Source organism: Brassica oleracea, chromosome C6 (genome assembly GCF_000695525.1).
Source record: "Brassica oleracea var. oleracea cultivar TO1000 chromosome C6, BOL, whole genome shotgun sequence".
Taxonomy (NCBI): Eukaryota; Viridiplantae; Streptophyta; class Magnoliopsida; order Brassicales; family Brassicaceae; genus Brassica; species Brassica oleracea.
Genome location: NC_027753.1, coordinates 1193787 through 1220490, shown reverse-complemented (window position 1 = coordinate 1220490; position 26704 = coordinate 1193787). Strand labels below are relative to the sequence as shown.

The window sequence follows — 26704 nt, the reverse complement described above, 5'->3', positions numbered from 1 at the left end:
CCATCTTTGGTCCCAAAAGACTTGAACCCAAAGACTGGTATGACGGTTCATCTCATCCGCGGGAAGAGATAAATGTCAAATTTCCGAAGATAATCACAAAGAAGAAGGAAATATGGAAAAGCCCGCTTCGCGACAAATCCGGCCCGAGAAGAGGTAAACCGACCTAAGGAGGAGTATATAATGAGGACCTAGGACGAAGAGCAGAAAGGAGAGCATTCCAAGAGCAAACTTAATACTTAGAGCAATTTAGGCATTTTTCCGTTTTTACTACCGAGCTGCGACTCGACTAGGTTAGAACTTAGGTGGCTAGACTAGCGAACATACCGATAGCTCTCGTGGCCTAGGTTCTTACATGTTGTTCACGCTCAAACGCGAATTCGGAAATAAGACCTCTTTGTTCTCTTTTCGCTCTTTTACGATTTATTACTTTCGAATCTTTCATATTGATTGTGTTGTGCATGGCCCAGCAGATAACCGGGACCTTCAGGGAAGGCTAGGTTAACTTGGCTTTCCTCCGATTAACAAAACTCGACGGTATGAATTTCGGTTCCCACATAAACTTAAAAAATATATCGACAGGAGTCCAGCTTCAACTTACTTTTATTGCAAGAAAGTGAATATAACTAAAGTTCTTTAACTCTAATATGTTGTACTTTTACTATTTATGATAAATAAAAGGGAAATTAGTAAATATGGAACAAAAATACAACTACATTGTCTCTAAACTATAAATCCAACTATAAGTCGTTCCTATACCATAATTTTTTGTGATAACCCAATTAAACCCCTATTATTAACCCAGTTTCGTTTTTATTAATTAAGTTATTAAAAAAAGTTATTAATTCAGTTATTAAACAAATGAAAAGATTAAGTTTAATAAGTTAATTTGTTTTTGGAAAAATAGCAATACTCATTTAGTCCCAAATCGGGTCTCCCACGAACCCTAAATCAAATTTTCTCCTTCTCTTGACGAGAGAAAAACAGAGCCAAGTCACGGTGATTGATCTCGACGGTGCTTCACTTCGCCATCACCGGAGTTTCTTCTTCTCCCTAGGACTCTGCTAGTCTTCCTTTCCGTAATCGAAGTCTCCTACACCTCTTGCTCACTTCGCGATCTCCTTCTCAAGATCTCGATGGAAAATCAATTTGTGCCTCGCTGAGTCTACAATATACACTCTCAGCTCTTATTTTAAGCCTAAGAATCGAGCTTTTCAGGTTTGTAAAATTACTTGTGGTTTGTTTTGCATGTCTTTTATCTCTTTGATTTGAGTGCTTTTATCATAGTTTGAGTGCGATAGCTTTCAATCTTAGTTTGTGTCAATGATTTAGGCTTATATGCTATCAAAGTTTCATACTTTTTGATTTTTGTCATCGCTTATGTTATCAAAGTTACATACTTTATGATCTTTATCATCAAACTGAAGTCTCACTCTTATACAGTTCATAAACCTTTCTTTGTGATAGATTTCGGTTACTCTAAAAAAGATGTCGACATATCTCGGGTTACTGCTCTTGTAATAAAATTGCATTGGGTTATTGATGTTGAGTGAACTCATATTTGATTGTCTGAGACAAAAAAAATAATTTAGTTTACACTTCTAATGTCTTTGTAATGTCTCTTCTTATTGATTTAGAATAAACTTGTATTATGATGCTTTCGTTTTATGAGTACTGACTGTGGTGATTGTATTTGTTTAATTGTTTACAGGTATGATGATGGATCAGTTGATGAGGTACTGCAAGACTTCATCTAAAAAGCTTGTAAAGTATGTGATTTCATTTTTGTATAATTGTCTTAGGTGATTTCATTTGATTTGTTTTGACTATGATGTCTGTCTTTGGACGAAGAATACTTTAATTTCTTTGTTTTATGATTTAAACTAGCATGAATATTGACTATTGTGATTGTATTTGTTTCATTGTTTACATGTATGAAGATGAATCAATTTTCTCCGCCTATTCAAAGAGGGAACCGAAACACAAGTTAATCAATTTTCTTTAACAACAACAGTTGCCGAGTAACAATCCTTGCATGGGTGAAGAAGTCCACTCGAAATTGTCCACATTTAAAGCTCCAAAGCGTGCCCTAAAGAAAGTTGTAGAACTCGTTTGAATTAATGATTGATGTCTTTGAATAGATTCACTATTGTTATTGATATTTGCGTTATTCTAATTTTATCAGATTCTAAAGTATGTGTTTAAATCAAGTTAGGATAAATGGTGTATAAGTCGTTTCACAAGTCTGTTTTTTGTTTCAGAAATTATAATGAATAATAGTGAATAAGAGTTTAGTGTTTCTACTCAACCTTAAATCACATAGGGTCCAAACCCTATACCCTAAATCAAATAGGGTTCAAACCCTATACCCTAAATCAAATAGGGTTCAAACCCTATACCCTAAATCAAATAGGGTTCAAACCCTATACCCTAAATCAAATAGGGTTCAAACCCTATACCCTAAATCAAATAGGGTTCAAACCCTATACCCTAAATCAAATAGGGTTCAAACCCTATACCCTAAATCAAATAGGGTTCAAACCCTATACCCTAAATCAAATAGGGTTCAAACCCTATACCCTAAATCAAATAGGGTTCAAACCCTATACACTAAATCAAATAAAGAGTGAATAAGAATCTTGTGTTTAACAAGTTAGATTTTGTATTTAACAAGTCAATTTTAGTGTTTTGGAAATTATAGTTTAATGTTTATTAAGTTATATAGTTTAATGATTTCGAAATATAAATTAGTGTCTTGGATTTTTGTGTTCTTATACATGTTAGAGTTAGAGTTGATTAAGGGTTTTAGAGTATAGTATTTAACAACTCGATTTAGTGTTTTTAGAGTAACCCCATTTGCGGTTTATACCCGCTTGGACCCGTCCGAAAATTTTAAATATCTGACCCGAGACCCGGATCCACACACCCCTAAAACACGTGAATTGTTGTCATTTGTCGAAACAAAAGAAACCAAACAATAGAGAAAAGGGGATTAGGGTTCTTCCTTGGCGAATCAAGAAAATAGGATTAACTTAGGAAACACAAAAATTTAGGAAATTAGAGATTTAGAATATATTCTCGTAACAGATTTTGGAGAGATTTAGGAAAATATACATTTCGAATTTGGCAGAACATACATTATGTTGTCCGTAGAATATAGAAAACATGGTAAATTGTGTAACCCGGCTGCGGTAGGATAGAGTAGTTTTGTAGATAAAGTAATCATACTTTTGTAGAGTATTGGTACACGGACAGATTTTGTGATTTTGTCTTGGTAGATATATTGGAAAATAATAGTTAATGAAATCTACCGTAGTTCAGAAATAAGGAAAATGGCAGCCGATTTATTCTACGAAGGTAGAATTATAACCATTAGTCGATTTTACGTTCTACAAGCTGCAGATATCCATGTAGTTAACCGAATCTACAATCTACGAGCTCGTAGAAGGTAGATCATGTTTTCTGCGATCCGTAGATCAAAATATAAAATTGTGTTTTACTAATATTTAGTCAACCAAAATATTTTTCATATGATTGTCTCTTGTTTATGTACATTTTGTATATTTTTCATATTTTTCTGACTCTTAAAATAATTGATATGAATTTTTAAAGTTGATTAGGATATCTAAGTCTAAACCAGACCAAAAAGATATTTATAGCAAAGGGACGACGTAGTTGTTTTTCTGTGGTGTTTTGGCAATTTTTTTCTAAATAAAACAACTTTTGATTTTCATTTTTTGATTTTTTATTTTTTTATCTGCATACTATCACAAAAGGTTATTTTAATATATAAGTTATAAAATTGAATACAATATAATTTGAGGTTAAATAGTTTTATTATTTAAAATATTATAATTTAGCTTTGAAGCTTCAAATTTTACCAAGACTTTTTTCAATATGTTAAATTATTTTTTTACCCTTCTGGAAGCTTCGTATCCTACTTAATTTATCGAACTTTCCTTTTTTAAGACTACTAAAATTTCGTTTTCCGAGATCACGAGACAACTCTATAAAAGTCTGATAATCACTCTTGTCATTGGCTATACTTTTCTTTTCTGCTTCTCTCTGCCGCGTAAATTTCTTTCCCGATCGATTCAATTTAGAAACCCTAAAAGTTTATTTCGTTCCTTCTTTTTTTTTGGAAGCGAACAATTAGAGATTTTTATGATTTAATTAATTGTGTTGATGGTTTAATATATATGAACTAGTTTAATTTTAAAATTTAGAATTAGTTTGGTTTAATATATATGAACTAAAACCAATCAACTTTTTTTTTCTAAAACGATGTTTTATGTTCGGTATTACCTTTGTTATTTCTTATTTTTTAATCAAACATCCAAAAAATATTAATAACCCAAGAAAACATTATAGTTTTACACCCTTGAGTTAAATTACCTAATTGGTAAAGCAAAATAGTCATGACTTATGAAAAACAAAAAAGACTCACTGAGTTTGTAAAACTCCGTTTGTTCGCCAAAAGCTTTATCATGAATAATTTTTTTTTATAAAACTTTAAATTACAAGAGGTCCATACGCAATAATAGCCCATTATTTTTCAGATTACTTTTTTTCAACCATAATTTTTAAGAACTTGGCAAATCAGTTTAAAATTGTGCAAAACTATAACATTCGTTTATTAAGAAGATTATTACTTCTAATTTAATTATTTTTGTTTAACCTAGATAGCCCAGTTCTTCGGAAAGCCAAATTGTTAGCTTTTCATAGATTTGTATATCAAACGTTTGGGCATTGTGTTATATAACATGTAATAGATCACCTGTTTGATGTAAAAAAAAAATATCTACTAACTAAAATTTATAATCTCTTTTAATCAATTCATCCTGCAAAAGATGCCGGACATCACCTAGTTCAAGATGATAAGAAAAGAGTAAACTGTTCTTAGTAAAGCTAAATAAATAACTAATGTATCTGTATCGAATCATTTAACAGAGTAAAATAGTATTATGTAGTAAAATATGATTTTTGTTATTTTACATATTAAATTTTAGCTTTTTCCCATATAGCTTCCCTCCATCTACTCGATTTCCTAGTGGCATGAGGAAAAAAAGAGGATACCCAATTCATGGGAGTATAGAAAATATCGGTCCACATCTAAATGATACAAATGTAGTAAATGTTGACAGCAAGGACACAACAAAAGCAGTTGTGTAGTGCCAATTTTATTTAATCATTTTATATGAGGTTATAAAAATTTGAGTCACATAACTTTGGAACTTTTTATTATTACTTTTATCATTTTATTTGAGATTTTAACGATTAGGATCGCATAACCTTTGAATCTTTAATACTTTCCTTTTGTTAAGTATTGTATTTGTATGTCTTTTTTATTCTCAAAATTTAATTGATCTATTATGTTTAATTAGTAAGAGAGAGTGAGAGAGAGACTCAAAGACTGAGAGACTGAACCTAAATGAATGAGATAGAGAGAGATACAAAAAAAGACAGAATTAGTGTGAAAGAATTACCATCTACTTATACATTTAATAATAGCTATAGATACAATATATGAATTATATTAATGTTTGCACATGCGGGCAGGTTGTCCACCTAGTAAACTAATATGTGTTAAAAATATCTGCAGCGTACCGAAGATTTTGCCTAGTGTTTTTCAATAAAATTAAATTATTTTCTATTCTTTTCTCGGGACATTCCTTTAAGCTTTTCCTTTATAAATGAACTGTTTTAATATAAATTTCAAAACAAAAAAGAGTAAAATGTTTTCAATAAAACTGAATATATAACTAATATATCTGTATAGAATAAAATAATATTTTAACAGACTAAAATGATATTATATTTTGAGAATATAGTTTTTTATTATTTTATATATCAGTTTTTAGCTTTGGTAATTATCCTAGCTAACTTATTAACCAATATCTGATGCTCAATTTTTTACATTACCAAGATCAAATATTTTTTTCAATAATGGTGATTTACTTTTTTATTCTTCTCTAGGATTTTTCTTTAGGCCTTTCCTTTGTAAAGATAAAATTCAAGATGATAAGAAAAGAGTAAAATGTTTTTAGTAAAGCTAAATAAATAACTTATATATCTGCATAGAATAATTTAACAGAGTAAAATAGTATTATGTAGTAAAAGTAAGGTTTTTGTTATTTTATATATTAAATTTAGCTTTGGTTATTATCTTAATTAACTTATTAGCCAATATCTATCTGATGCTCGAATTTTAACGTTACCAATATCAAAATATTTTTTCAAAGAAGTTGATTTCCTTTTTTGATTCTTCGCTCGGAACTTCAAATTTCCTTTTTTTTTTAACCTGGCTATTTCCTTTTTGAGTCTCTCAAATTTCCTTTCTGACGCATCAACCTAACTCTATAAAATCTGATAATCTCATATCGTTCGCTACAATTTCCTTTTTACCATCTCCCATCAATTTTATTTCTGCTGTTCTCCACTGTAGTAACTTTCTTTTTTTTCCAAGCAATTCAATATAGAAACCCTAAAAGTAAACAATGCAATCAAACGAAGAGTTCATCAAATTTCTTGGGGAAGGATCTTGTGGCTATGTTCATCTCGTCCGTTACACTAACCACGACGGCTCTTCGTTTCTCGCGGCCGTAAAGAACTCCTACGACGAAGACTCCGACAACCTCAACAGAGAGCTTCAGATTTTGCGAGAACTCAGAGGGTATCCGAGGATCATTACATGCTTCGGAGATTTTCTGCAAGAAGGTGTCAGCAGCTACGGAAACAGAGTCCACAAATTGCTTCTCGAGTACGCTTCTGAAGGTAGTTTAAACGCTTTCTTGAACAATTACCCCGACAGAAAGTTGCCCGAACCATTGATCAAAGATTTCACGCGCATGATTCTTGAAGGTTTGGTCTCCATTCACGGACACGGTTATGTCCACTGCGACATAAAGTCCGACAATATTCTTGTGTTTCCTTCTCCGACAGAAGATTCATCACAGTACGAGGTTAAGCTTTCTGATTTTGGAAACTCTCTGGAAGTCGGACAAGTTCCTCATTACTGGGCGAAGGATTCTCCGTGGGCGGGTACTCCGATTTACATGCCGCCGGAGTCTGTCCGTGACGGCGTCGCCAACAAAACCCTAGACTTATGGTCGGTGGGATGTTTGGTTCTAGAGATGTACACGGGCGTGGTTCCATGGGAAGGCGTTAAACTCAGTGATATCGCTTCTCGTCTCCGTTGTGGTGAAGCTCCAGAGATCCCAGCGAGTTTGCCTTCCGATGCAAAGGACTTTATCGAAACTTGCTTGTCAAGGAAACCTGAGGAGAGAGGAAGCGCATATGATTTGATGTTTCATCCCTTTTTGACTCGTCCAGAACTTGAAGAAGAGGAGAAGAAAACAGAGGATAGGAAGAGAAACTCGTTTCTGTTGAGGTTGTTCAAATTGAGAATCAGACGAACATGTTCCAAGAAGAAATTAAGGACAGATGTTTCAGATAAGAAGCCTCTGAACTTGAGGATGGCCCCACAGTTTAAGAGAACTCTGGACAAAGTCTTGAGTTTTGAAGATCGAGACACCCACCAACTTCAATTTAGTTTCTGTTCAGTGTTCACTAAACGTTTAATAAGTGATTAGTATGTTGACTGTTTTCTGTTCACTAGCGTTTAGTATCTCCATTTTGGCTGTAGTTTCTATCGATTGAGATTTAGTATGTGATTAGTATATAGACTAGTGAGATTTTATTGATGTACCCTCTGTAACGAATGACTCCTATCAACATGGAGCAAACCATATCTATAAACGCCATGAAATTTACCCATGGTTTATTTTGAATTTATTTTCTATTTTTACTCATTATTTCTTTCGAAAAAAAAAATTAGAATAAAACTCAAATTTGTAGCAGAATTATGCTGAAATTAAAATGGAATAATACACTAGAAAAGCTTATAAAAGCTGATTTGTTAACATTAACACTTTAGCCAACGACAAGTAATTTATGTTTCATAAATGAGTCACAATCTCGTGGCTAGAAAGTTTGCTTAAGTATCCATGTATGTCCTACTTGTGCTTTGATGATATAGATAAAGTGCATTTGTGTTTTACATGAGTTCAGTCGGTTCTAAGAGAATGAATGAGTGTGATCCCTTATATATTAAAGTTGAAGCATTGTAATAAATGCGTTCACACTAAACTGTACACATGTCACATGTAAAAATATTGTAATATATGTCTTCACACTAAAATGGACACATGTCACATGTAGAAAACTTCTCAGCCAAATTCTACATAAATATGTTCACACTATGTACTTTACGTTTTTTTAATATAAAACTCACATGCATGGTTCTTCTTTACGTTATTTTTACTGTTTACGAATAAAGCTGAACAAATTATTCATAAATTTTGGTTCGATTCATTATCCGTTTTGATTCGAACCAAAAAATCCGGATATCCGTTACTCTACGAAGCAAATCAAATACTAAAATGCAATATCCGTAGTAAAAAAAAAAAACAAATCACAAATATCAATATTTATAGAAACATATATCCAATTTGATCTGTTATATGCATATATATATATATATACACATATATTTAAAGAACTATATATATAAGTTATATATTATAGTTTATATAAATTTTACAATATTTTTGTTTTTAAATAATTTCATTTTAAGAATTTTATTTTTCATGTATTATTTTAAAAAAAAATTATCATTTAATATTAATTAACAGTATCTTTATATATTTATCAACCATCTTTATATACCTTTACATACACATACATGTGCACATTGACGTGAGCACCTTATAACTAAGTATTTACCACAACTGAAATATCTAATTTTTTTGGAAGTTAAAATATTATTTTTTTTAATGCTTCTTTCACTATCGACCAAATTGTAGTAAAATGATTTGTCTTAATAATTTTTTTTCTTTTTTAACTATTATCCGTTTAGAAACTATAATATGAAACCATTGGTTCGACATTACGACTATCTAAGATTCATAACATGAAAACAAATAATAGTAATTTTTGATTATCACAGGAAAAAAAAATCAAACAGTTTAACTGAACAAACCAAATAAATGTTGATTTAAAATGATAGTTATATTTTAGGAGATTAAAAACCAAAAACAACCTAAAACCGAACCGATATCCAGATTAAACAGATTAATGTTTCCTTATTAAAAAATAACGAAACTAATAATCACATTCCGCGCAAGGCACGGGTTATTACCTAGTAGTAGATTATTTGAAAGACATTTTATTGATGAATCAAATCTAATCAAATCTAATCTGCTAAAAGAAGGGTATAAAATAAAAATATCACTTAGTTTTCAAAGTTATTTATACTCCCATGCTATTGAAAGATTTAATAAACCTATTTTTAAGTTTTCTTTATCTTTTACGGATTAATAAACGTACTCTCCTAAATCTATTTTAAATGGAAAAATGACAAAATCTTAAAAGTCGACGTCTACATTATACAGCATCAGAAAGTTCGGTGTACCATTATCATATTCAACCGGAAAAATGTCCTATTCCCCTGGGAACTAATTGTTCCCGGCTTTTTCACACACAAACTTTTAAACTATACAAAAAACCACATGAACAACACGAAAATGGCTTATTCCCCTGTGAACTAGTTTTTTCTGGCTTTTTCACACTCGAACTTTTAAATCATGCCAAAAAGCATATGAATAACTCTATTTTTAGAATTACATACACAAACTATCTATTTTAAACTAATTCCCCTAAAACTGTAATGGTGTAATTTAAACGTTAATTTGGTTTATGACATGTGGAAAACCGGTTTAATTTGGGTTGATAAAAAAATACTATGTCGTTCTATTCTTTTTATTTTTTTGTCAATTGCTCTTTTTTCAGAAATCGTTTTAGTCTTCATCATCAGTTGGGGATAATGCGCCGATTTTATAGTTCCTTGTGACAATACATGGAGATTGTAAGCTAGTAGTTGCTGCTTTTCTTTCTTTATGCATCATGTAAAAGATTTTATTCTTTTGCGGAATAATAAATTTTACCTCTAATTGATGACGAAGAGTAAAACTATTTTTGAAAAAGAAGAACAGTTAACAAAAAAAGAGAAAAAGAATAAAACTACATAGTATTTATCAATCCAAATTAAATCGTCTCTCCACCTGTCACAAACCTAGTTAACATTTAAATAACACAATTTACTGTTTTAGGGGAATTAGTTTAAAAATCGATAGTTTGTGTAATGTTATTCAAAAAATAGAGTTGTTCATGTGCTTTTTAGCATGGTTTAAAAGTTCGTGCGTGAAAAACCAGGAAAAGTAGTTCATAGGGGAATAAACCACTTTTCCGTTGTTCATGTAGTTTTTGACATGGTTTAAAAATTCGTGTGTGAAAAATCCGGGAACAATTAGTTCACAGAGGAATAGACTATTTTCCCTTCAACCACCAATCTCTCTAATTACTCCATTACTTGTTACTCCAATCTTCCATTGATGTACATAGCTTAATATGATAATCATTGCTTTATCCATCGACTCTTACTGTTTGAACATGTATACAGGGAAATTATGGGGTTAGATTTTTGTATACAAATAGATTTTTTTATCATTATAAACAAACAAATCTAAGTATACATAGTATAAATTAGTTTAGTGATTATAATTATACACAAATCGATGTATACCTAATCATACATTGACTTGTGGGACACTCGAGCTTAAATTTGAAAAAAATAACTATAAGTTTTTTTAAAATAATGAACTCCTAGTTAATTGCGATATTATATCCTAATATATCAGGGGAGTGTATTAAACTTGAAGTTCTAGGAGATTCTGTATTTTTACTCAAATCCACTATTATTCAACTAACGATTACTTAAAAACTTTTTCAAATCATGTGTTATTGAATATGAAATTTATGTAAAGTCATTAATTAAAAACCACTTCAAATTCCCTCTTATTCAATCACCAATTTATAAAAGCTCTATCAAATCTAGTGTTATTCAAAGCTAAATAGTATGTTGAACAAAATATTTGTAAACATGATTTTAGGATACTTTGCATCCATTTGTAGTTAAAATTAGTTCATACGAAATCACGCCTCTATTGGTGTTATTTGGAGAAGCTTTTAAAAACGATTACAAAAAAAAAGAATTCCAGAAATATATCAATTTAGTAGGGTTTATTGATTATATTTTAATGGATTTGAAAATCCGAACTAAATCTAGTGTTATTGGTTCTATGATTTTCAAATCTATATTAAAATCATGTTTTATTGGTTTAATGATTCATAAATTCTATATCAAATCAAGTGTTATTCAATCATACGGATTTACTAATAAATTTGATTTTATAATGGATTTGAATGGATTTGTTTAGATTTTTTTTGTTAAAAATACAAAGACTCAAATCCGAAGAAAACCTCCGGATTTGTAAATACTAATCCGAAAAAATTTAAAAATCTATATATTTTACTTGAATATATAAATACTACATGGATTTCTAAATCAATCAATATATATAAATCAATAACACCTCCTAATCATTATTCATTCGTATCCCAATCTGCTCTCCATCATCCTCAAAACATCTCGACTTCATGCAAACAAATTTTGTTTCAACTTTGAGTACACATATCATGTATCTTCTCCTTTCTTGTTATGGGGTCAGTTTTGACTTTGGATGCTGAAAAACTATAATTTTTTCTCTCTCTTCTTATTTCTTCGATGAGAAAATAAAAGCTATAACTATAGAAAAACTCAGATTTTGTTTGATTACTTTCATTCTTTAGAAAATTCCTTGATACACTAAAATGGTGTTTTGTTCAAGTTAACGGTATAGATGTAGTATTTGAGATTCAATTCCAGAGTACAAGTTTACACTTTATCTTTATGGGATCAATATTAAGCTAAATCAATGAAGGGTTTTAAAGATTCAAGTAATGTAAAACACAAGTAACACGATTGGTTTGGATTTTCATATAATTAAAGAGCTAGCCTAGGGTGGTATGATTGGGTGTTAAACAAGTGTGAACCAAACAATTAGTCAAGTTCAATTTAGCACTAGTCTAGAACTCGGATCACTTAAGATAGATCAGCCCACTGTCGTGGTGCTTCACCTTTTGTCAATCGATCTCAGTACCTAAACTGTAGTTTGGACTGAGATGTGATGACAAACATTAAGATCAAGTCCGATCCGTTCACAAAACACCCTAACATCTACTTTCGCTGGTTAGGGATGCAAAGCTCATTCATATCATGTCAAGTTAACTACTACACGGTTAATGAGTAGATTAAACCTAAGTTTAGGCATTAAGCGATTAGATTAATGCAAGCAATAAGAACAGTTATGAATGAAGACAATCGAATGATTAACATATTTATGTTTAGCTCACAGATCTAACACCCTAACACCCTAGATTAATCAAGCTGACTACTCAGCCATGGAACAAGAAAATGCAGAGACACAGATGTAAGGCAACATGAAATACGACTGAATAAAAATTAGGGTTCAGGAGGTTCTTCTCTAAATCGAGAGAGATGTCATTCTCTCTTTACAAAGTAGCAAATCACAATGTAGAATTCTAGGGTCTGGTTTCTTCTCCCAAAAATAGTGTAGTTTATGAAAAAGAATAATAATTGATATGTTGTAGGTTTTTGGCGGTTGTAGGAGGAAAATGGGGATCTCTAGGTAAAACCTCCATAAGTTTTCTAAAAAATCTCTACCGCTGGAGCAGGCACTCGAGTGCTCCGTCAGATTGGGATCACCCATTAGACTGCTCTGTCGGACTGCTACACATAGAAACTCAAATTTTCATTCTTTTTTACCCCTTTTGCTCTAAGTGGTCTATCTTCCCTCAAATCCAACTCCAGACCTGTAATGACTCGAAAAAAGACTAGAATGACTCGATAAAGACTCATAAACACTTTAGAAAACATTGTTAGAAGGTGCCAAAAACACCATATATCAATTTTCCCAGACTTAAATCTTTGTTTATCCTCAAACAATGTCAAGTATCAAGAACATGGAGAAATGTTTAAAAGTGTGGGAACTCTTCTATTCTCGGTGACCTACTTTAACCACGAATCTTTGAACCATATAAGCAGTAAAACTAGAACAGCACACCCTTACCAAAACTCCACTGACTGATGTTCAAGATCGGCTTCATACTCTATATCTCAAACCAACAAAAGCTAAACTTTCCAGACAAAGCTCCTTACATAGATTAAGAGTAGCGTGAGCTTCTCATCACATGCACTATTCAGGGTATATGACGCTAGGTATTTAAACATGCCATTTAGCGGTGGAGGTAAGAGTGTTTGGGGTTACCAATTTTTTCGTAGAGGATGCAGGATTTCGCGCAAAATAGCAAGAGAAGATAGATCCACTGATGTCCACAACCTCTACTCGTTTTTGCTTCCATTGGAGCGACTGCTCCGATCATCCGCCTGCTCTCCAGTCTTGTAACTTGGTAAACACTCTTTTGATCGACCTTCCTAGTGGCTCCATGTTTCTTTTCTTTCTTCCCCTTCTCCATCACCTTATTCTCTTTTTTTGAGATGTAATAGATATGGTGATGTGACGAAGAAGGAGGTAACATATGATGGTTATGAGTGCCACTGGTGGTTCTGATTTTGCAACCATTCTGTTTCTCCACCACTTGCTCTAATAATTTACTAGCTCTGGAGCGGCTGCTCCATTTATCTGCACACTCCTCTCAACTGATCTGTTTCATGCAGTACTATTGAGTAAGAGGCTGCGTCGATCATTTCCTCTTTGATCTTTTTGCACATATCTGCACATATAACACTGCAAAGCAAATGCATGAAGGTGGAATAAAGGCTAAGGTGCAGGGTGGGAACTAGCTAAAAATGAGCTAGCCACTCAAGATCAGCAAGATGGATAAAAAGGATAAAAAATCCTGAGTGTGTTCTCGTTTCCGTGATCTAATGCCCTTAATAAGAAGAATTTTAGTCAATATTAGGTTCAAGTTAAAGGGAAGTAGGTCTTTCCAGTGTAACCTCAACAAGCCGAAAGCTTCTGGAGAACCAAATGAGATAATGTCAGGGTGTTCTAGGTCCACATGTGTGTCTTTCGTCACTACTAAGGTCACTGAATAAGATAACTAAAGCACGAGGTGGTTAGTGATCAACACAGAATAAAGTCCTAATTCCCACAAAGTTTTGACTGACTCAATCCTAAAACTGACTCAAACCGAATCAAAAGAAAAACAAAAGAAAGAAAAGAGTCAGTAAACGATGAAAACTCTCCCTCAGACTTACTTCACACCGTCCCTACTGTGAAATAAATCAGAGAGAGTGAAAACAAGAATAGAAAAGATTTATTTTTTGGTCAGAGATACTTACATGCATGGATAAGTTGATCTGTGATGAGAGCAGCCATTTGTTTGCTCCCTTGAAGGATCTCGGTTTTCTACTTTTTGACATGCAACTAAAAGTAAAATGAAATAAGAAAATATATACACTCACCAATTGTGGGAACCAAAATTCACACGCCGATTTTAGTTAGTGGAGGAAAGACAATATTCTCGAATTTCTTTGAGGATCCGGATTATCTGCGTAAACACACGAATATGAAAAAAAATAGATAACAGAATATCGACAGTCAATAGCACAAAGGCGTTTAATTGAATAATATGAATTAAGATACAGAATTTCACCGAAAATAAGATGAACATGAGATTTGCTAACAATGGAGAATCGCAAAACAAAGCGGAAAAACGTTCTAAGTGTTGAACTTGCTAGTCTAGCCACCTAAGTTCTAAACTCTCCTAAAGCTAACAGAAATCTCCTAGGTTTTTATTCTCGGAACCCGGCGCTCCTTGTCTTAGCTCCCCTTATATATGCCTCCTAGGTCGGTTTTGGGCCTTCTTTTTTCGCCCATGGGTCGAGTTTATCCTCTCGCATAAACATTCCATTTTCCCGATCTTCGTGATTATCCTTTGAAATTTGACATTTACCTCTTCTCGCAAATATTTGATAAACCGTCATAGCGACTTTGGGCTGATTCTCATTAAGAATCGTAAATGGGGTTTTGCCGCGTTTTAGACCCTTTGGGCCGTTTCTCGGCTAAAACGTTTTTACGATTCCTTTCAGAGGAATTACCTTCAGTACGACGTCGGTTTTAAGAAATAGCAGAAATCAATCATACCGCCGAGATACCTGCAGCGTCCAAGTTAACCATTATCATTTCATACGACCGATCCAAAATTATACGAGAAAATAAGTCTTCATCGATTTTATCATAAGTTCCAACGGAAACTCTGATCAAGACGAAACGAGGGACAGTTTGACCGAGGATTGAAGGATAGAGTTCTAGGGATAAGAGTTCAGAGCACAGGACTGATCCAACTCCCCCAATGGTGAGTTGGATAAGGTTCATCCAAATCGCCCAACGGCGAGTTCGATTGGTCGATCCAACTCGCCTTTGGATAAGGTAGTCAGACGTGGCTTGTCCATCTCACCCGATGGCGGGTCGGATGATTCCCGGTTTAGTCATTTTGATGCTTTGGAGTTTTTCGGCTTAGGGCTTTTCTCGAAGTTATTTTGCGAAAGTTTCCTTTGGAGATGCAATCCTAGAAGTTGATTTCGAGGTTACCATTTTTGACCCTAACACCAGTGGGTTGCCTCCCACCAAGTGCTTGGTTAAAGTCACTAGCTTGACTTGGTGATAGGGATCAGTCAGGTTGAGCATGAGGGCTTGTTCCAAAACAAGCTCCACAAACAGACATGTTCAGCTTCAAGACTCTGCTCAACAACCCTTTTACATCAGCTTCCTCTTTCTCTTTCAGCTCATGTGTGAGAATAGCAATGACTTTAGAAAAAAGTTTAGAGGTACCCTTACACTTCACCTCATATTCAATGGATTTCTCATCACACTTCTACGATATCAAAGTCATTGTAGGGTCGCCCTTGACATTTTTCTTCTGGACTTTTTCTTTCACCTTTGCCTTCTCACTGAGTTCCTTAGTATCAGTGTGAGAATCTCCATGCAGAACTTCTTTGATCTCACTCTTATCACCAAGCTCCTTCTTATGAACAATTTTCAGCTGTTCTCCACTAACCACCGAGATGCAAGAGGCGTGTAGGATGGGAGATCTGGTGGGGATAGCCTTGTAGAAAAATTTCTTGTTGATGTTGGAGAAGGAGACTCTCTTATTAGGCAGGTCGATAATTTCTCCCACTGTAGCCATAAATGACCTTCCAAAGATCAAAGGCATCTCATAATCCTTTCTCACCTCAACAACTTGAAATTCGGCATGAAGAATACAGTTCCCAACTTGGACATGAATGTTGCGAATGGTTCCATAAGGGACTGATGTGAAAGAGTTTGCAAACCCTAGTTTCACCTAAGAAGGCTCAATATCCACAATGTTCAGCTTGTCTACAATCGCTCTTGAGATAAGGTTCACACTAGATCCGGAGTCACAAAAAGCTTCCTTAAATTCCACTCCAGCGATGGAACATGGAAAAGCAAATTTTCCAGAATTATCAACCTAAGGCAATATCTTCAGTGATGGTGTCAATGCTTCAGTAAAGATTACTTTAATTTCCTCTTGAGTTTCTCTGCAATTTTTTAAGAAAATACGCAATGACCGAATCTCCCAAGCATGTTCAAATGAGATCTTTTGACGAAGCCTTCTCACCATCTTCCTAAACCTAGGCCGCTACTCTGCACTAATGGGAGCCATCAGATGTCTAAATAGAATTGGATAGGTAACCATAGGAACATTGACTCGAATTGGTGGAGTCTCAGCAGGTTCGTCGGGAGCAGTCACTCAACCCTAGGATTCATCACACTCTTTCTAGGAAGGTTTCCTTGTTGCCTCTTAACAGTCTCAGCAATTTGACTAATCTGAATGTCTATCCTCTTCATATAGCTGCTAACCGCATCAAACTTGGTACTCAGCTCGGTGAAAATGTTGTCCATCCTGGTGTTGATGTCCGTGGTAACCTGATTCAACGCCTTGGCCTGAACATGCTGACCCTGCAACAGCTGTTGCATCATCATACAAAGACCCTTCAGCTTATTTGGTGGACTGTTTGCGGCAGCTGAAGCAGCTTGCTGGTTTGCTCTGCGGCTACTGCTGGTTCTGATTCTGATTCTGATTCTGATTCTGAGCCACAAACCGGTTCTGTGCTTGACTGAAAACAAACGTTTTACCCTGAAAGTTCTGCGGGAAGCCTTGCTGATACCCCACACCTTGTGCATGGTTGTTCTGCACATACTCATGTCTCACTACAGGAAATAAGGGTAGTAATAACAGACGAAAAACGCTATGAATCATGTATAATAGTGTTTCCTTGTCCGCTCTGACAGCGCCCGTTATAATAGGTCCGACCCTTTTAGTAGTGGTTTTCGTTTATGCTATAATTAACCGTACAATAATAGCGCTTTTGTTTACGCAATTGTTAATATTTATAAAACGTTGTATAAATATTATTAGAACTTATTAATTTGATTTTTCCAATAGCAAAGATAGCAAATGTTTTGTGTTATTAATTAGTTTTTAAATTATTCAAAAATTTATTAATAATAATTATTAATTAATTTTATTTTTTAAAATGTTATATTTATTTCGAATATTTGTAATAAAAACAATTAAAATTATTAAAAATCTCAATAAATATTAAATTATTTAAAAACCTATAAAACTTCTCTTGTTTATACAAACCACAACACAAACATAAACCATTAACACCTATCAAACATTTCATTGTTTACACAAACCATTAACACCTATCAATTTACCACTAATAACCTTTCATAATCATCCCTTCAAACCGCATCCTCACTGTTCTTCTTCTTCCACAACTCCTCCACCATCGACCCTTCAAACTCGCCACCATCTGCTACTTGTGCCTTGTCCAGCTTCTTGTAAGATGTGTTCAGTTATCTGCAAGAGACATGAAATATCCATTCGATAAGCAAGACAGAAAAATCAGAAACGTTTTTCCACTTAAACACAACAAACATAACTAGCTTTGAACCTGCAGGATCCAGAAAGAGATTACAGCAACTACAATGTTAAGAGGATGAAATATTCTTTATCTGTTTCATCTCAGCATTGATCATTTCGACATCAGAGATCTGTTTTCATAAAAGGGAGTAACTTTCCATCAGCAAACAACAAGTAAAAGCAATATGCAATCAAATAATAGGCAGGATGCATCGCTACTACTATCCACATTATGGCAGGCGATAACTGTTGGATGGTGGCTGACCTATTATGAGAGCACGATATCATATGCCAAACGTCATAGGAAAAGATTCTCATATGTTCATTTTATCTATATTTTTCAATTCTGAGTGTCGGTTAAATGAAAATCAACATGTTTAGAGTACAAAGAGATGCTCCTGAGTCAAAGAACTCCAGGACGAATCACGATTTTTATGTTCATCTCACAAAATTCAGTTTAAGAGAGAGTGAGTGTGAGATTACCTTTTCAGAGAAGAAACAAATTCCCTTTTCAGGGAAGTCGGCCTCATTAGAGTACTCCAAGTCTTCAAAACACCTTTGAAATAAACAGGAAGACAAATTCGTAAGAGATCCTTTCCAACATTGTCCTTAATTATAGACCAGAGACTAACACCTTTCTCTTTCTCTGCTGGATCAGGCCTTGGCAGCAACAGGAGCGGCCTTCGTCATCCTCAGATTCATATTCTGAATCATCTTCATTCTCATAGGTTTGATTGGAACTGGACATTCTCCTTGAGAAGCCTCTGGAAGGCTTCCGGGAAAGGGGAGGAGGTGACGACGCCCATCGAAAGGGAGGAGCATCCTGGCGGCTGCGATGGAAATCACTTTTGGCTGGTGCGGCGGAGAGATTTCAGATCAACTCGAGGCCGACGAGGAAGAGAAGAGAAGGAGGCCGAGGTTTGCTAGGGCGTCGAGTACAGCTTACCCAATCGCCTCTCTCTCTCTCTCTCTCTCTCTCTCTCTCTCTTTTTGACCTCTCTCTCAATCTGTTCTCAGAAAATAATTGGAAAAAAAGAAGCAAATCTCAAACGTTGATTCAGTATGATCTAACGGTGCAGAGGGTGATCCGCGCCAAACCAATAGAAAACAAAGGTGAAGATAGATAGGATATTGATTTTGGACCTTTGATTTAAAAATCAATCAATGGCTCAGAAAAAAACAGTACAAATTATCTTCTTTTTTTGTTTAGAATTATTGTAAAATTATTTAAACTTTAAATAATTTGATATCATGATTTAAAACTTTTAGTCTGTATCTTGTATTTAAATTTTCAAATTATGTGATTGATTAAAAATTAAGATTTAATGTTTTATGTGATATAAGTCAATACAAGGTATGTGGTTTGGAGTTTAGGGTTGAAGTTATATTATGAATATGCTGATTTTATTTAGATTTTATTGTTTGTATAATTTCATAATTTAGTATAAAATAAGTGTTATAAATTTAAAATGTTATGATTTAATATTTTTTATATAGAGTTTGGAATATGATATAGGGTTTGGGGTTATAAGTAGGGGTAGGGGTATATGTAGGGTTTGTATCATAATGTTTAAAGTTGAATATTTCTGTATGATATATAATGAATGTTTGGATTAAAATGTTTTTAGTTGAAGATTTATGTATAAAATGGAATTTTAGATATTGGGTTTGAGATATGTAGTTAGGGTTTACGGCATGTTTAGGGTTTAGAACTTAAGGTAAAATAATTTTTTTGTTGAACATGATCAAAGACCGTTCTTACCCACACAAGTTCAGAGAGCTTTGTCTTAATCTGTTGGTCAATCAAAAAGTATATACCAGTTTGATCGTCTATTGAACCTTACAGTGGACACATAAGAGTTTCTCACTAGTCTCAACAAAATTTAACCTTTTATAAGACTCGATTCATTCAAAAGCCAAGCTCACTCGCTTTTTCCTTCTCAAAGGTTTCGAAGTACTGATATATAATCGTCACAGCTAGTAAGATTCCAGTCCCTGACCCAATGGCTCCCATGAAATCAGCCAAAACAGTGAGTGCACCGATGCAAACTCCTCCAAAAGCAGCTGCCGTTGGGATATACCGATTCAGCTCCTTCTGCAAGTTAGACTCTGTGTCTCGGCATCACCATTTGTTGTTCCTAGTCATTTTTTATATTTCAAGCAAGTGAGTTCCCAGACCTGGACAGTGTTCAAAATTATTGATCAGTGGAGCTGACTTTTAACAATACCTTTAGCTGCTTAGCTACATCTCTAGCAGAAGACCCGGACACTTCAATCCAAGTCTTTGAGAAGAGCGCACAGGCAGTGAGCATGAAGACGATATAGAATAGAGCATGGAACGGATGAGCTGCCATCTCGGCAAAGCTGTAACCATAGAAAACATATATTCAGAAAACTGAAAACCGAGTTATCATTGTGTTGATGGGGACATAGTAATTGAGCATTTGCCTTGCTGGAGCTGTGATCAAGTAAGCAAGACCACTAACTGGTATAGATTGCCCACTGTACTCTGATTCTTTCCACTGCCCCAATAGGTTTACAAAGAACTTTCCACTGAACTTCCTGTAGAGTAGCTGTTGACAAGAAGGATATGCAAATTGTATAAGATAAGGTTCTTTCCTAAAATCCTTTATGCGGAAACAAAAGGAAGTACCTGAGAGATGAAGTAGAGGTTTGAGACAAGAACATACTGGAGAATGATTGGCATGTTGGAGGTGTTGAACAGCTTGATAGGGTAAGAACCCTGTTGACCACGGGCACTCTTTGATCTCACGGGCAACACAACACGGAAGCCTTGGAAGTAGGTAACGATCAGGAAGATCAAGACCATTGCAAGGTTTTTCCTGTAGAAAGCTTGTCTGAGGGCAGCAACCTTATTGGATTTAGTTATCAGCATATGGAACAAGGCGATCACAGCGCCTTCGAAGTTCAAACTCAGCTCCACGACCAGTGTTGATTGTTGTAGGACTAAGTGATTTCCAGATAATGCTTTTACTGCGTCACCACAACAAAAATCGAAAACTTTATGCATTTATCTAAAAACAATCTCTCGCATAAAAGACTAAAGCTTTTTAACATACCAGATATTGGTTGCAATGAAAAGGGAGATCTCAGAGCCAAGCCCATAACCTTTTTGAAGAAGCTCGTCAAGGCAGATAACGATGATACCAGCAAAGAAAAGGTGGAGGATGATGAGAATAGAGTTTCCAACACCAAGCTGACCAACAGGACCGTACATTCCAGAAAGAACATAAGCAACAGCTTCACCAATGGCAATCAAAATCCCAAGAAGCTTCTGACCGGAGTTTCAAGCTAACCACACAACGGATTCTGTGTTGAACATGATCAAAGACCGTTCTTACCCACACAAGTTTAAAGAGCTTTGTCTTCACCAGAGACCTAAAAAGCTTAGCATCAATCACCTCAACTTGAGAAGACATCAACGGAAGAACAATAAGTGAGGTAACATATAAACACATTACCCATCATACTGCATTGTGACAGTGTTTTCAATCTCTGCAATCTTGATATGAGAAAGTTGTGCTTGCCTGCGATCTGAAATAACCATAACAATGGATCAATAAGTTCCTAAAAGGGTTTATAAATCTGGCAATCCTGCTAATCAAAACTATTGCTCACCTCGGAGAACGGACATTTCTTACGCTCTTGAATCTGCAACGAAATGCAGAAAATCAGAACACGAAACAGAACAAAATTAACCTAAGAAAATGCCAACACAATCCGAAAATGTCTACTAAATTGGAAGCGTTCGAATCAAAAGGAAGTGATATGAACCACCATGATTAAGGATCCTTTGAACAGAAATCCTTGTTACTCTAGAACCAGCTGGAAACCACACCCTCTTCAATCTTTCAACTTTCAACGCCTGATGAAACAATGAAAGCCAGCGCAACATTAATCATCGAAGAAATGATAAAGAAGAAGTCTTTTTTGGCTGAGAATGATATTCGACAGATCGAGATGAGGTAAGATTCAAAACCTAACAGAGAGAGAGAGGGAGAGAGAGAGAGGATCAAAACGTGGTGTGGTGGTGGTGGTGGGATGGCGAGCGTGCCATCAAAAGGAGGAGGATCCGTCAAAAGACAGAAAAGCTGGGTTTTTCGATTCCTGGTTTAAGAATAATTAAATTATTTTTGATTAAAATTTGAGATATTTAACATTTACGATAGCGTTTAATTTTGGATCTGAAATGATAAGGCATCTACGCTTAGTAAATTAACGCGGCTAAATTTTTTCATTTTCCCGCGATACCAAACATAGCGTTTTAAATTTATAAACACTATTACGAAAGCCAGTGTTCGTATACAATAGCAGAAATTTCATAAACGCTATAATCTGATGCTATTAATACTCATATTTCCTGTAGTGTCCGTTGATGTGGCTGACCTCTTGCTGATCATTTCCTTCCTTTTCAGCTTCAGGAGCAACCTCTTAAGTTTTCTGAATCTGTTCAGCCGTAGTTTCCTCCATGATGAAGAATTTCCCTTGGTTATTTCTTAGTATCTCTCCTTGTGTGTCTTTTCGAGATGACTTCTCTGGAAGTCTTCCGGTTTTCTTTATTTTGAAATTTTTTTTGAAAATCCCAAAGAAGACTTCACTGTAAGTCGTGTACAGTAAACAAGTTAGTTTTTCATTTGACCGGATTGTGTCAGAAATTTGACTTTCCCTAGACAACTTACAGGGAAGTCGTCCACAGAAAAATAAAACTTCACTTACAAATAAGTCTTCCGGTACACGACTTACACGGAAGTCTTCCGGCACACGACTTACACGGAAGTCGTCTGTGGTAACCAAGGTTTGACCAGAATCTCGGAATAAAATCCTGGAAGACTTACACGTAAGTCGTATAGCGGAAGACTTACATGTAAGCTGTCCAGATAAAATTAAATTTTTAATGTTTTTTTCAATTGCAAAAGTAACCCGAGACGACTTACATTAAACATTAAATATTGAAGTTTTATTTTTTTATGGATGACTTCCGTGTAAGTCATCTAGGAAGAGTCAAATATCTGACACAACCCGGTTAAATGCAAAATGAACATGTTCATCCTAGACGACTTACATGTAAATCGTCTTTGGGATTTTGGAAAAAAAAAATTGAAAATAAAAATAAGCCAAAATTTACAAAGGATGACTTCCAAAGAAATCTGATGTAGAGTAGACTTCTCTGGAAGTCTTCCTTTGTAAATTTTCAATTGCAAAAATGACCTTATTGACGACTTCCTAGAAAGTCAGCCAGAAGACTTTCATGTCAGTCGTCTACGTCAACGTGTTATAAACTTTCATTTTCTTTAAAACTATAAAGACTTTTTAACATTTTCTTGTTAATTCATATATATTAGTCAATATTGTGGCTCCTGAATGAAATTTATAACTTAATTAGTGATAATTATGAGGTTAACAACGTTCATGTTTATTAATGTTTCTAGCTAATGAGAGAAGACTTCCCCAGAAGTCTTTTACGTTAGTTTTTGTGAAACTTGTATTTTCAACTTTAAGATATATTTTTAAACTTCCAAAAGTGTTAAGTAACTTCAAGAATATTAAGTCATAGGGTTTAATGTTTTTAGATCATAAGATATACTTTTTAACTTTCATAAAATTTAAAATTTCAACTTTCACTTAAAATTTGAGTTTCCGCTTATATTTTAAATTCCCGCTTGATATTTAAATCTTTCGGGAAGTCTTATGAGAAGACTTTCCATAAGTCTTCCGAAAGATTTTCCAGAAATTTTTCTATGTTAAAGTGTTATATGTTTGAACTTATGTAATATTTGATATTTTGTGAATTTGACTAAGTTTTCTTAAGAAGTCCTCTCCCTTAGCTAAATGTTGTAAGTTAATGAGAAGAAATTGTTTATATATTTTTGCATATGGGAGATCCAAAGATGAAAGAAAGGCTATTGAAATTTATTATTTCATAAGGTGCAAAACACATTGAACTTTAACGATAAACTGATAATTTATGACCTTTTAGATTGATTATAGCTTAAGCTTTCTCATGTATGTAAACTGTAAACGTAAATCATTTGCATTTATAATATTCAAGACAAAACCAACCCAATGTGGTATTACAAGTTGCTTCATTTGAAACTTATGAAACAAAGGTTTTTTTTTTGTCGAAAGAGTGTTTAATATACATAAAACTAAAAGCATATAGATTAAAATTTAGTTTTTTAAAAAAATGTTAAGCTTCCAAAATCTAACCCTAAGAATACATACAATACTATAACATATGTTACCAAACCCTAAGCCAAAAAATATCATGACTCACACTTTCACTCATCTTGAACACAATTACATTTTATTATATTTTAATTTATATCACTTGTAACTGTTTATAATTACACGATTTCAATTTTTCTCCTATCAAAATATTTTTTACAAAATTTATAAATTATTTTTAAAATCTACTATATGAAAAGACTTCCTGGACGTCTTCCAGAAGACTTACATAACATCGGGAGACTTAAAAAATCTCAGAATACTTTACGGAGTTATATTAGTAAAAATGAATTCTGTTTTTTTGTTTGGTCATAAGGGGTTGGTTTTTAATTTCACAAGGCTTTTGGGTTACTTTTGCATTTGATTCAAGTTTTGTATACTTTTGCAATCAAAATCAAATCTTGAGTCATATTTGGCAAATTCCCATTTATTATATACATTTTACATTTTTTGCCACTCTTTTTAGCTACTTCATTAATTATCCTTACTATGATATTTTGATAGCATTTATTTATATATTGTACCCATAATAATTTGACATGTGTGAATGAAATTGTTTCATTTCTTACAAGATTTCAAAATGGTTAACACATATTTTTTTCTTTGTTTACCGAAATAGTTAGGCATAGACATTTGGGTATCCGTTCATGTACGAGTTATTTCTTTTGAGTATCTGTTTTTTGGATTTTGAAATTAGGCTCTATTCAAATATTATAAAATTCTGAGCGGGTTTCGAGTCATGTCCTCCCAAGTCCGGATAGATTCAGTTTTAATGTATAAAAACCTAAAAATATTCAAAAACTAATTTAGCTGAAATGGGTTTGGATATTTGTACCACAAATAACAATATTACCTTATTCGGTTATGGTATTTTGAATTTAAACTAAAAAATAATCTAAAAATAACCAAATAACCAAAAATAACCATATTATCTGATTTGATTCGGGTTCACTTCTGATGTATAGAACTCTAAAAATATATTTAAATATTAAAACAATAATTATATGTTGACACATATAAAATATGTAGCACTAATCATGAAAAATAAATTATTAATTTATAAAACGGTAAAAATTAACATCCGGACGTGCGGATCAATCTCTACTTTTACGAAAAGAAAAAACATGACTAAGAATTTAATAAAAACAAAATGATCGATTACTTTATATATATAGAACATAGCTATTATCACTAGTTAAAATCTACTCCTTTTGTATACAATAAAATTGATTTTAAATTTTTCTTATATACAAAAATTAATGTTAAAATATAATTAATGTATTTGCTTTAAATATAACTGAAAATGTAAAATTATGAGAAGTGAAACTTTAAATAAAAATAATAATTATTAATATGTGTGAAAAAATGTAAACATCGATTTTCAAATATAAAAGGAGTATTATTTAATTTTGTAGACATCGATTCAATTTCGCCAGCAATGCGTATTCAATTCACATATAAAAAGAGAAGGGTTTATATTTGTAATTTGCGAAGAAAAAACGAATAATAATAATTTGTGCACACGCAGACGCACCGCCCTACGCGACCGTCATCTAGAAACTTCAGTAAAGACGTTCGTCTTTGACGTCAAGATCGTAGCGTTATCACGTCGTTGACCTTATACCAATCGTTGATCCGTTTACTTACCCGTGATGTTATTGGTTACACGTTTCTTCCACTTCTCTGAAGAAAAATACAATATAGAAAACAAATTAAATGTAGGGTGTTTTTCAAAATCAATCCACAATTTCTGGTCAAACCCAAAATCAATCTTTTTTTTTTGTCATTACTATTTATCAATAAAATTTTCATACTATCCCTATATCTTTGAATTATTCACAAAATTGCCATTTTTATTTAATTTTTTATTAATTTTGAAATTAACAAAAAACCAAATACACCCTAACCATTTTTTCTTATTTACAAAAAATGCCATCATCATCAATTTTTCCAACCACCATGAACCACCATTTTTGAGCTTTAAAGATCAAGAATTCAATTTTCAACCACTTTTTTTTCTCATTCTAACCAAAAAAACTTCATTTCCTCTCATCTCCTCTACATTTCCATCTAAAAAACTCTCATAACTTTCATTTTCATAATCACAAACTTCATATTTTCGAGTTTCTTCATTAGTGAATAGTCAAAGATGTTTCTTTTTGCTCATATTTGGAGTTTGGACGGTTGAAAAGGTTGGAAACGAGCTTTACACAGGAAAAAGGTAACTATTTACATGGTTTTCGTTCTTTTTCAGATCTGTGTCGCGACGGTACACTATTTTGTATGTCTACGCCTCCGTGGAGACTTACGATGCAATCTATTTGTCAACGCACGGGTTAGTTTTGCAATTGACTAAACAAATTTTTTTTCTAACGCAGACTTCCCCAGTAGTCTTCGTCTTTACCTTTGACAACAAAAATAAAACTTTCGGTAGACTTACTAAGACGTCTACCTAAAAGAGGTTAGTTTTTCATTTGACCGAACTTTTGACTTTTCAAAATAGACTTCAACGGAAGTCTACAAA

General features: G+C 33.6%; 1 protein-coding gene and 1 pseudogene across 1 annotated transcript; one reads left to right on the top strand and one right to left on the bottom strand.

Annotated features, from left to right (window-relative positions):
• The first annotated feature begins 6494 nt into the window (after window positions 1–6494).
• On the top strand, window positions 6495–7589 carry LOC106297153 (mitogen-activated protein kinase kinase kinase 2-like). Its single transcript, XM_013733435.1, has one exon. The coding sequence runs from the start codon at window positions 6495–6497 to the stop codon at window positions 7587–7589; it is 1095 nt and encodes a 364-aa protein (XP_013588889.1).
• Window positions 7590–19843: 12254 nt separating this feature from the next.
• LOC106297152 lies at window positions 19844–21589 on the bottom strand (annotated as a pseudogene).
• Window positions 21590–26704: the final 5115 nt, after the last annotated feature.